This window comes from Anomaloglossus baeobatrachus, chromosome 4 (assembly GCF_048569485.1).
Source record: "Anomaloglossus baeobatrachus isolate aAnoBae1 chromosome 4, aAnoBae1.hap1, whole genome shotgun sequence".
Classification (NCBI taxonomy): domain Eukaryota; kingdom Metazoa; phylum Chordata; class Amphibia; order Anura; family Aromobatidae; genus Anomaloglossus; species Anomaloglossus baeobatrachus.
The window spans coordinates 408,142,679-408,154,968 of NC_134356.1; the positions used below are offsets into that span (position 1 = coordinate 408,142,679).

Consider the following 12,290-nt stretch of genomic DNA (forward strand, 5'->3'; position numbering starts at 1 on the left):
GCCACGTGGCTTTAGAAACCTCTTAACCTCCATATTGACTTCATATTTGTAGGTAAATAGTGTTGTTTGATATGACAGGGTCCCTTTAAAACAAGCAAGCAGTATGGGGACAGAATGATCCTATCAATAGTTTGCTTTCGACAGTGTGACGTGAACAGACCATTAAATGACCTTCTTTTGACATGTATATAGTCAATCGGTCCTTAATTAATGGCCTTAAATCAGCTTGTGTAAATGGGCCTTAAAACTTCATGAGCCCAACAAAGGGTGTATCAAAGAAGTAGCAAAATACTGTCAAGAATAAAACCATTGGCAGCAAAGGAAAGGCTGACAAAGTAATGTATAGGCTGCCTGGACTAAAGCCACTATTAGGCCCTGCATTAGCTTCCAATTTATGTAAAAATAAGAAAAAGTTTAGGACGTACACTACAGTTTGAAAGTTTAGGGTCACTTAGATATTTCCTAAATTTTGAAAGAAAAGCACATTTTTTTTTCAATGAAGCTAACACTAAATTAAACAGAAATACAATCTATACATTGTTAATGTTGTAAATGACTATTCTAGCTGCAAAAGTCTAGTTTTTAATGCAATATCTACATAGGTGTACAGAGGTCCATTTCCAACAACCACCACTCCAGTGTTCTAATGGTACATTGTGTTTGCTAACTGTGTTAGAAGGCTAATGGGTGTTTAGAAATCTCTGGAAAACCCTTGTGCAAGTATGTTAGCACAGTTGAAAAAAGTTTTGCTGAATAGAGAAGCTATAAAACTGACCTTACTTTGAACTAGTTGAGAATCTGGAGCATTACATTTGTTAAAGGGAACCTGTCAGCAGAAATTTCGCCCAAAACCTAAAAGATTCCCCCTCTGCAGCTCCTGGGCTGTATTCTAGAAAGGTCCCTGTTATTATTGTGCCCCCTGTGAGACCAAAATAAAGACTTTATAAAGTGGTACCTTTTTGTATGCAGACTCTGTAAATGTGACACGGGGGCGGGCTGCCTGATGGCCGTTATGCTGCCTCCTGCCGCTTTAGGCCGTCCCCCATCACCGATTTCCATAGCTGTGGATGCCGCCCAGTGCTCCACAGGTCCCCACGCATGCCCAGTGCTCATCTCTCGTGGATGAGCACTGTGCCCAGTGTCACCGCTGGTGACGTGCGCGCAGGCTTTAGATTATGGGCGGTGCTGTGATGTTTATTACCAAGCAACCGCCCATAATCGCGAGACCACGCTTTCCGCCTCGGCGTCCTTCGTTCTGCGCAAGCGCGGTGCTGCTGACCCCACGTCAGCTCCTATCTATTTCCTGCCTCAGGGCAAGATGGGATTCTATCTGTAATGGAGTGGCCAGCCCAGTCACCAGATCTCAACCCTATTAAGCTGTTGTGGGAGCAGCTTGACCGTATGGTACGCAAAAGTGCTCATCAAGCCAATGCAACTTGTAGGAGGGGCTTCTGGAAGCATGGGGTGAAATATCTCCAGATTACGCTGCTTTCACACTTCTGTCTTTTTCTCTCAGTCACAATCTGTCGCTTTGTGAAAAAAGTGAATCCTGTAAAATAATTAGCAGGATTCAGTTTTTTCCCATAGACTTGTATTAACGACGGATTGCGACTGATAGCCTGGTGTTGGATCCGTTTTGCGATGGATCAGTCGTGAAGTGACTGACCGTCGGGCGGAATCAATGCAGAATGTAACGTTTATTGAGTGCGGCAAAAAAACGGACAGCAACGGTTCTGTTGGGGTCTGTCGTCTGCTATAATGGAAGCCTATGGGCGTTGGAATCTGTCGGAGTCCGTCAATTGACGGATTCCGATGACGATCTGTTTTTTAGCACCCGAGCATGCGCAGATGTGTAAATTCCTTTCTGGTTACAAAAAAATTCTCTCTCTCTCTCGCTTCATATAGGTTTTCACTACTAAATGACCTTTCACACAGAAAAAAACACATACAACGGATCCGTTCTTTAACAGATCCGTTGCATCAGTTTTACAACAAAGTGCGACACATCCGTCCCATCAGTCACAAAGATTGTGACTGATGCAAAAAAACGAAAGTGTGTAAGTAGCCTTACCTCATCAAATTAACAGCTAGAATGCCAAAGCTCTGCAAAGCTGTAATTGCTGCAAAGGGAGCATTCTTTGATGAAAGCAAAGCTTGAAGAAGAAAATTATTATTTCTTATTTCTAACTTAGTCAATGTCTGGACTATATTTTCTATTCATTATGCAACTCATTTGATAAATAAAAGTATGATTTTACATGGAAAAGACAAAATTGTCTGGGTGACGCCAAACTTTTGAACAGTTGTGTATACCTCTGACAGAAAGCTGCAACATAAATCATTGTACAAGATTTCTGTGGATACATTGCTCATAGAGTCCTATCGTAAAAAAAAATAAAATCATTTTTAACTGTGTATCATTTTACGAATCATTGCGTAAACATGGATTTTTACCAACTCCCTCTTTATCCTCCACAGACCCAAAGAGGGTACATGGGCTGGGGAAGTCATTGTGTGACGACCCCTTTATGTACCAGTTGTTTCCTCCAGTGAAATGACTTTACTTCTTCCTTCTATTAAATATTTCCATATCCTCTTTAGAAACAATTCTAATATTTAATAACATATCTTTTGATGAAATGCTTGCAGCTGGCCGAACCTGGTATAATAATAACTATTATACAGCAAAAAGCATTGTGGCGCAGTCATTATGATAAACATAGCACAAGACAATGGGGAAGGAAATCCCTGCCCTCCATTTTTTACAACCCACATGGGAAACAGGGACACGTAGACATAGCAGGTGAAAGAATACAACGGTTGGCATATACTGCACATTTGCTGACATTTAGAAAACATTAGCTTCTCATTGCATCCCATCAAATTTATTTTACGTTATTAGTGAATGGGTCTCACTAAAAAATTCTTTGGACATAGTTAAAATAGCTTTCATGGAGTTAGAAATACATATAAATTCATGTTCTATATGCATATATAATTCTGTGTATTGTGGGCTTTTTTCTTACTAATCTAACAATAGTGAAGATATGTATACAGACATAATATACTGAAATGCTTCCTACATCATCGAGGACACAATGGAGACCATTTAGAACTGGCCTTATAACTTCTTTGATGTGGTCTGATACAGCAAGCACTTATAACTTTTCAGTGGTTGGACTAGGGTTACACGACAGACTTTTTTCTCGTTATTGTGATGGTACACAGAGTCATTCACTATTATTTTCAGTAAAAAGCATTAAATAGATGTAATGTTGAATAGTTGTAAGATACAGCAAAGTCTGCTATGAGTGTGGGCAACAGTAAAGATCTTTTTTTACACAGGAAAGCTCTTTGGTTCACATCACAGTCACATTTTCAGGCTCATAACTTTTTATTCCATGTTGGGACTCAACAGCAGAAACGACACCATGTACTACTTTACTAGCTGAACTCCAACAGCATTCGATCCTGGATACAGTGACCATTTATGCTATAACGAAGAACAGAACTATAATGAACTTATAAGGAATAAAGTTCAATAACATGTCTCTACCTCAAACTAGGGTGTTCATCAGGTCAAAATATAATTGAAACCTAAAGTGATCAGCGTAATGTGATAAGGAAAGCTGCACACGCAACACAGAAAATTGTTGTCCCAACACTTGTTCAACCAATGACTATCTCTCCCTATTAGGCCTAAGCCACACGGCGAGAAAAATGGTGCGAGTGGAGTGCGATAAAACATCGCATTCCACTCGGACCAATATTGCCTGTGTGTCAGCGCACATGAGTGATTATTTTCTCAGCCCTAATCGGACCGAGAAAACAATCGCAGCATGCTGCGACTGTAATGCGATTCCTCTTTCTCTCGCACCCATTCAAGTGTATGGGGCGAGAGAAAAATCGCACTGCACTTGCGGTACACCGGTGAAATGCAAGTGCAGGGCGAGAATGGCAATAGCCGGCTACGGAGGAGAGAGGGAGCTAAATCCCTCCCTCCCCTTCGCAGTGCCGGCCTGCCCCTCTTAAGAGCCAGCCCGCCCCCACAGCTGAGGTCCGCTCGCACGGTCGGACCTCAGTAGCAGGGACACTCGCATGACACTCGGATATGCTGTACTGCCAGCGTCAGCCGAGTGTCATGCGAGGGGATCGCAGTAATCCCCGTGTGGACCCAGCCTTATTTCCACATTAACATGATCACTTGGTCAAACTTTCATGTGTTTTCTATGGGGGTGAGCAGAGTAATTCACTGCTAGACTCCTCTGGCAGTAGCCTATCTCCCATGCAAACAAAAAAATCAGATGTTAGAATTGAAATAGCTTGACTTAACTCTCCCCAAATTACCTACAAGTACTATAATATACCATATGCTTTATTTTTGCCTGAGCCATTTATAAAGTAGATATAAGCTTCCTCTGCTATTCAAGTGAAAAAGAGGAAGACTAAATTTACATTTGAGTTTGATAATCTGTTCAGAGCCCCTATCTAAGATTCTACAGAAAATACAAGTTAAAATATTACAGCAGGCTGTGCCATTTTTTCCGGTAAACTGATAGACCCTGTTAGTCAATGTGATACGTCAGGTGCTGGCTTTGTTGGTAAGTGGTCCTGAACTTCCATAAAGAGTAAGCTCACATGAGTGTATGAATCGGACAAGTGCAATGTGAGAAAATCTCGCATTGCACAGCTTTTTTCTCACGCAGCTTCTGGAGGAGAGAAAAGTTGCAGCATGCTGTGATTGTCAGCGAGAGCCATGTCACCCACACCCATACAAGTCTATGGGTGCAAGTGAAACATCGGACTGAACTCGCATCAGCTAACAATGGAGGAGATGGGGAGATTAATTCCCCCCTCTCCTCCGCAGCTGTGATCCGATCGCAGGATCGGATCACAGTTGCATTACACTTGGCTCACACTTGCAGCACAGCGGGAGCTGAGGGTCATTAGGATACCGCATTCAATGCACTTGCATTGGATGCCATACCATCATGTGATTCCAGCCTAAATTTAGTTATTCAGCTCCTATGATGACCAGAACTAAATAATGCTTGATGCGAACAAAGCCTAGCACATACAGCTTTCACAGCATTTCCAAGCAGTGGTTCTCAACTCAAGCTCTCCCACCCTTTTCATCCATTTATTTGAAGAAACCTTTAGAACATTTATAAAAATGGTTTTCCTTTCAAGTAATCATTACATGTATGTGTAATGATAGGTCACAGGAAAGACTGGTTATTATGGAACAAGATAAGCAATTCTGCATTTTTTTGTTCACACCTCTAATAGAAGGTTCCAATTTGCAGGGCTGTGTAGAAGTATCAGGCAGGTTTGGAAAATCATTATAAAGTAGAAATGCTTTAAAAAATAGAAGTGCTATTAGTTTTTTTTTACCAATGAACAAAATGTAAAGTGAAAGAACAAAATGTTATTCTAAATTAAATCAATCTTTGAGGTGACCTCCCTTTGCCTCCAAACAGCATCACCATATTAGTTTTCCTATGTACACTTGTACAAGATTTTTGAAGGTACTCGGCAGGGACATTGTTCCAAACTTCTGGGAGAACTAACCGCAGATCTGCTCTGGTTGTAGACCACCACAAATCATTATGTGCCTTCATTTCATACAAAAGATTGAATAATGTTGATCTCCGGGCTCTATGGAGCCATACCATCACTTCCAGGACTCCTTGCTTGGGTTTATGGTAAAAATAATTCTTAATGATATTGGCTGTATGGTTGGGGACATTGTCCTGCTGCAGAATACATTTGGAGCCAATCTAACATCTTCCTGATGGTATTGTATGATGAATAAATATTTGTCAGTATTTCTCAGCATTGAGGACACCAAGAAATGGGCATTGTTGAGGACCATAGACACATTTTATTATCTATTTTCCTTTGAAAAGAAGATGTCCAGTAGTGCCACCAACTCAGACCTGGCAGCAGCCAGTGGACCCAACTATATCCATCCACTGTTCAGAGAAGTCTGGCCAAAAGCAGTCTGTATTAAAGAATTGAAGTTGGGAATTTGGTCAAGATTGTGTCCTTGACGCCGAGAAATGTAGGCAGATTCATCATGCAATACAATTGGGGGGGACCTAATTGACTCCAAATGTATTCTGAAGCAGAATAACCACCCCAAGCATACTGCCAATGTCATTAAGAATTATCTTAAGATCGTAAGAAGAAGAAGTCTTGAAAGTGATAATTTGGCCCCCACATATCTTTGATCTGAACATCTACAAGTCTGTGTGGGATTTCATGAAGAGACAGAATGACAAAAGGATTTGTGCAAGCTTACATCCACATGTGGTTAGTTCTGCAAGATTTTTGGAACAACCTATCTGCTGAATTCCTTTAAAAACTACCTAGAAAAATTGATAATGAGATGCTGTTTTGAATGCTAAGGGTGGGCACACCAAATTTTGATGTGATGTAAAATAATTTTTTATTTAGTCACTTTGTAATTAGATACTAACAAACTATTATCACTTCTATGTTTGAAAGCATTCCTATTTTGCATTATTTTTCCACAGCTACCTAAAACTTTACACAGTACTGTATATACATACATCCTCTACTGACTAAATCTGAAAAAAAAATATAAACCCCAAATTAAACATTGTCTTATGGCAACATATTGCATAGTCTTTTACATTAGAAAGAAAAGAATAATTAAAAGAAAGATATGCCATCAAATACCATCCCAACAGAGGCCATGAGTACATTATTCTGGTGTCCATTCTGTGTACGGTGCCCTATGTATAAGGCTCAGATGCCAATGAGCAAATATCTGCATTTTTACATGCTAAGACTACAGCAAGCTAGGTTATGTGTGGTGGACTCTGGCTGTCGTGTTCCTGCTCCTAAAGACACCAACCCCATCAACATATTGTTGTGCATTGTAATGGGAATAATATCCTGGATCTTTTGTGAATATTGCGACATGTGAATTGTAATGCGTTCCTGTGTAATATATAATGTTAGGTATAGTGAATATTGAGTATTATATATGGTAATATGTTGCATAGTACTTGTTTAGGAAGTTGCTAGATTGTAGGGTCAGTAACAGTTAACCGTTGGGACTAGCCCACCATGGGAGGAGTTAGTTCATAGTGTAAGAGATGGTTCACTTTGGAAGAGTCAGTAAAGACCTAGTGAGAGAAAGTGACGGACATATAGTTGGTCGGTCATGAAGGTTGCATACAGTGGGTGATTTGTCACAACCAAAAGGAGACGTAAGACGACATAGCATGAAACTTGAGTGCTGTCGGAAACATGATGTGTGAACAACACTGAAACAAGAAATTGATTCTTGAACATAGTGGCCCCAGACAATTGGAGCCGGAACATAGGACTCTAGTGGCCAGGGCGTTCAATCATCAAGGTAACGGGTTAATCTTTACTGGCGTGTGAATATAGTCAACTTCCCAAGTGGTTTCCCTCTAGATGTCCGAGAGTTTTAGTCAGTCATCAAGGGATCTTTAAGAAGACTGGAAGTGGGACTGCAGAGAGGGAAGATGACCATCACAAACAGTACTGTAACACTGGGCTGGGTTGCACTGGAACTCAAAAGACCAGTTAAACCTGAAGCAACCCAGCGGGAACTAAGACTGTATCTGAACATGCCTTGCAAGACTGTAATGTTCTGTAAGATATGTGCCTGCTATTTTGGAGCATGAAGTTGTAACCGAGAATGAACTGAACAGTAAAGTGTTGTTGTTTAAAGTGAACTGTTGGTCTCCTTGTGAGTGTGAGTTGTCATCCATTCCTCGCCGGCCGACATCAGTGGCAGTAAGCGGCCTACATGGGTTTCCAGCCTGCACAACACAAGTCTGCACAAACAGCCAGGACCAGTGATTTCATGTACCGTGTCGGGGCATCTGAAGTCAATCTCTTGCTAATGACTACCGCCCTGCGACACCCCACACGTATATAGATAGAATTAATAGAGCAGTACTTTTCAGTAGCATAAATATCAGCCATGGCAATATATTATGGTCTATTATAGGGTTTTTACATACTGTAACAATATTCTATCTCATGTATATAAGGGGCTGCTTATAAGTCTTTTGCTTTACCCAGAAAAAAACCAGATAGGATGAAGAAGCTTTACATTTATTCCACATACGCTGCACTGATGTCAACACACTTCTTACATCGGTATTCCAAGTTCTGTAAGCCCAGCAAAAAGAAGGACTTTGGTTGTGCTTCAAACCAGGCATCAATAGCAGCCATGGCATCAGAAATAGTGTGAAATTTGGTACCCTTGAGGTATTTCTTCAGGTTTGGAAACAGATGATAGTCGGAGGGAGGTAGATCTGGTGAATAAGGTGGGTGGTCAAGCAGGTGGAAGCCCACCTCTGCCAGTTTTGCCGTGGTCACTTGTGCAGTGTGAGCAGAGGCGTTATCTTGCAGGAACAAGATTCCTTTGGACAGCTTGCCGTGCCTTTTGGCCTCCAGAGCTGCCTTCAATTGGTGCAAAGTTCAATGTAATAGCTTGCATTGATGGTGGAACCCTTTTGAAGGTAGTCCACTAGCAGCACGCCCTACTTATCCCAAAACATAGTTCACCTCAGTGGCTGATTTTTGCATCCTAGACTTTTTAGATGAGGAGTACCCCTGTGCCTCCACTCTTTTGAGCACTCCTTGTTTTCAGAGTCATCCATAGTGTCCAGTTGATCCAGGAAGTTCTTATCAGTTCGAAAACGCTGACAAATGGACCGGGATGTTTTCACCCGCATGCTTCTCTCATCTGTTGTCAAACATTTGGGGACCCACTTTGCAGATAGATTCCTCATGTCCAAATGTTCATGGATAATGACACAAACACGATCACGGGAAATCCCCATGATGTCTGCAATTGCTTTGGCTGAAATTGGTCGATTTTTCAGTATAAGGTTGTGCACAACATCGATGATCTCCAGAAAAACAACCACTCTCAGTCGTCCATGACGTTCCTCATCATTGGTGCTGAAGGGGCCCGTTTTAAATTTCGCAACCCAGTTCTTAACTGTGGAATATGAGAAGGACATTGATCCCCCAATGTCTGCGATATATTACTGTGAATATCCTTCTAGGACTTTCCTTGCAGAAAAAATAATTTTATTACTCCTCTGGTCTTAGTTGCTATGAATATCGCATTAGACTCTGCCATTTTATTTTCCCACATGCATAGAACACTGTTGCCATAAGCAGAAAACACAAAATTTTGAAAACATAATTAGATACATAAAGCTTTCATGTGATGTACCATTCGTTACCATACAAACAAAAAAAAATCACAAAGCCAAAGACTTATCAGCAGCCCCTTGTAAATGTTAGTAGAATAGAAACCGTAGCAAACATGGAAAAACATAAAACTCAAAGTGTGCATCCTATTTACCAGTGAAGACTAAACGGGCCCTCTAATCTGGACATTTAGTATAAGTTTAGGACCTTCTCTAATCGAGAATTAAAGGGCCACAATGCAGTTTTAGCTCTGCAGTGTTCATTTTCACGCAGCCCCATTTAAATGAAATCCTGCAACAATTTCTTCTTCAATGAGAAAAAAAATAAATGTTGCAATATTTGTACTCTATTTAGCTGCAAAACTACTTCTTTGCAAACCTGCCCAGAACTACAAGTTGCAAGATTATGAGTTTGTACCTAACAGCTGTGGTCCACTGGCCTTGGAGATTGTGACTCCACAGCATGCATGTGGACAGCACATGAGAATTCATCTTGCTCACATCATCTGTTTTAACATGTTCGCTGGGAAAGCTACTGACACGTACACGTGTCCATATGGCATGACTGTCAGTTGGAGGTCAAAAGAGTATCTTATTGGTGTCCGTCTGGCTGGTTTGTAAGTTTTTTCCTGGAGTCTAGTTACAAAAACAAACATTATATGTATATGTTTATTTAAACATGGATACCTATGGGAGACAAATACCACTGTATGGTATCCATCAGTTGAAATGATATGTCATGAGCATTTCATGACATATGTTATAAAGAATGCCATTACAGCCTATGGATGCTGTCTAGAACGCCATCCAAATTTCAGAAAAGCTCATGAGATGGATTGTAGTCTATGAGTAAAGTATGCCACTTGTAGGCATATGTGACATGAAAGAAGTGAATGAAAACATTAAGTGAGTGAATGAATAAATTAATGAATGGAGTAACTTAATGAATTTACTCCTGCTATATTTGCAGGTATAAATGTGCTCAACTATCAATATTATATATATAGAAATATAACAAACATTTATACTATGTACTCGGAGATTTTTAAAATATACATGTATAAAATACAACAAATGTTTGAAAGTAAGTGAATTTTAGAACTTGCCTGTACTTGAAAATATCACTAAATGTTTTAAGTATATGCAAAAAGATAGATTTATAAGGACAAAAGCCCGAGAACTCCTAATAGGAGAACAAAGAAAACTGCAATACAGTGGTCTTCATTGTAATAGCGTAAAAGCCAAGTTCCAAATATTGTTTCATTGACAAACAGAGGGTTTGATTTATTTATCTATGCCCAAATGCAATCAGAGCTGCAATAGTAAATCTCTGCCAGTGAGAACAGAGATACCCACAGTGATACTCCCGGTATTTCATTCAAAAAGAACAAAAACTGCATATGTGAAAAAAGTCACAACCGAAATAAAAACTTTCATACATCTACTGTGTATATATATATATATATATATATATATATATATATATATATTCACGGTGTGTGTATATCTATATATACAGTATATATACACACGTATATATGCATACATAGATATACACACACCGTTTTATATATATATATAGATATATATAGATATATATATATATATATATATATATATATATATATATATAGATATATGGGTATATATATATATATATATATATATATACACACACAGACACACACACACACACTTTGGAAGTGCTTCTTTCCCACACCCATTGCCTATTGTCATCCAGCCTGTCCCAGCACTGTGACTGATCTGCCTCATCTTGAGGGGAGGGGTGGCTCCAACCAAGCGGGAAGTTTTAATGAATTCAGGGGACATAAGTGCACTTACCCAGAGCACAGAGGAAGAGCAGCAGATAGCCCAGCTTGGTCATGTCTGCTGTGCTGAGGTGTTCTTGTCTTATGGCACACTGACACTGCAGGCTCTGGAGCAGCCCCTCTTGCTATCACTTCTCCCCAGGGTCGGTCTGGTAGCTGCAGTCTGTGGACCTCCTAAGTATGGGATTCCCTGTATGTCCAATGATGCTCTGGCACTTGCTGCTACTGCTCTAACCCCCACTGGTGCCTGGGGAGGTATCAGGGGGATCTGACAAGTACAAATCCACTGTGCTCTCTCCAATAGAAAAGTTGGGTGGACCTGCCCCAAAAACAATAACATAGGAAACTCCTCCTTCAGCAGAGCACACCAAGATATGTCCAGGATGCCAGTTCAATGGAAATGACTCCATGAAAGGAATGGCTGAGGAAGTCCTGTGCTAAAACAATCATTCTACTCTGCTGCCTGTGAAGAGTGCAGGGTGGAGAACAATAAGGAGCCTTCTCTGCCCCCTGTTACCATGGCGTCTATGAGGGATCGCTACCCTTCATAATCTGCACCAGACAGCTGGATCCTCCTAGTTATGGGGACAGGGATTAGCTACAGCCCATTTGTCTACTAATTCCTCAAGTGCAGCAACAACTGACATCACAGAACACATTACAGGCTGGAAGTCCTATATGGTCTGTAGACGTGATCATCTACTACGTCAGTGGGCTGACATGTTTTTTTATATATATATATATATATATATATATATATATATATATATATATATAAAATATATATATACTGTATATATATATTAAAATATATATACTGTATATATACATATATATTTATATTTATACACACACACACATATATTGTTATACAAACACAGCTGTGTACCCTGGAATGTTATACAGCCTCTAATATCTGTTTCCACTTTTAATCATCTTTAAGATTACTCCTTGCTGTCAGTGAATGAGGATATTTCTGTTAAAGGTCTTGTAAGGAAATATTGATATGTTATTACTTTATAATTGGTGGGGTCCAACATCTGGGACCACTCTGATCCTCAGAATGAAGGAAACATGGGCTCGACTTAGCGATGTCTTCCCTTCTGGGCAGCCAGAAGCACATTCTAAACTGTGATCTTTAAACCAAACCAGTTATATTTGTAAATTACAAGCCTCGCACAGTTACCAGCCATATATCATGCACCAAACACAAAGTCGTTTTTTTGTG

At 40.1% G+C, this 12,290-nt stretch overlaps 1 protein-coding gene across 1 annotated transcript in view; it reads right to left on the reverse strand.

The window, feature by feature from the left end:
* PODXL (podocalyxin like) overlaps positions 1 to 11,332 on the reverse strand; it is a 145,148-nt gene extending 133,816 nt beyond the window's left edge. Inside the window, exon 1 of the mRNA XM_075342605.1 lies at positions 11,076 to 11,332. Coding sequence (XP_075198720.1) covers positions 11,076 to 11,118 — 43 coding nt within the window. The 5' untranslated portion in view covers positions 11,119 to 11,332. The remainder of the gene's footprint in view (positions 1 to 11,075) is intronic.
* Between the last annotated feature and the right edge of the window lie 958 nt (positions 11,333 to 12,290).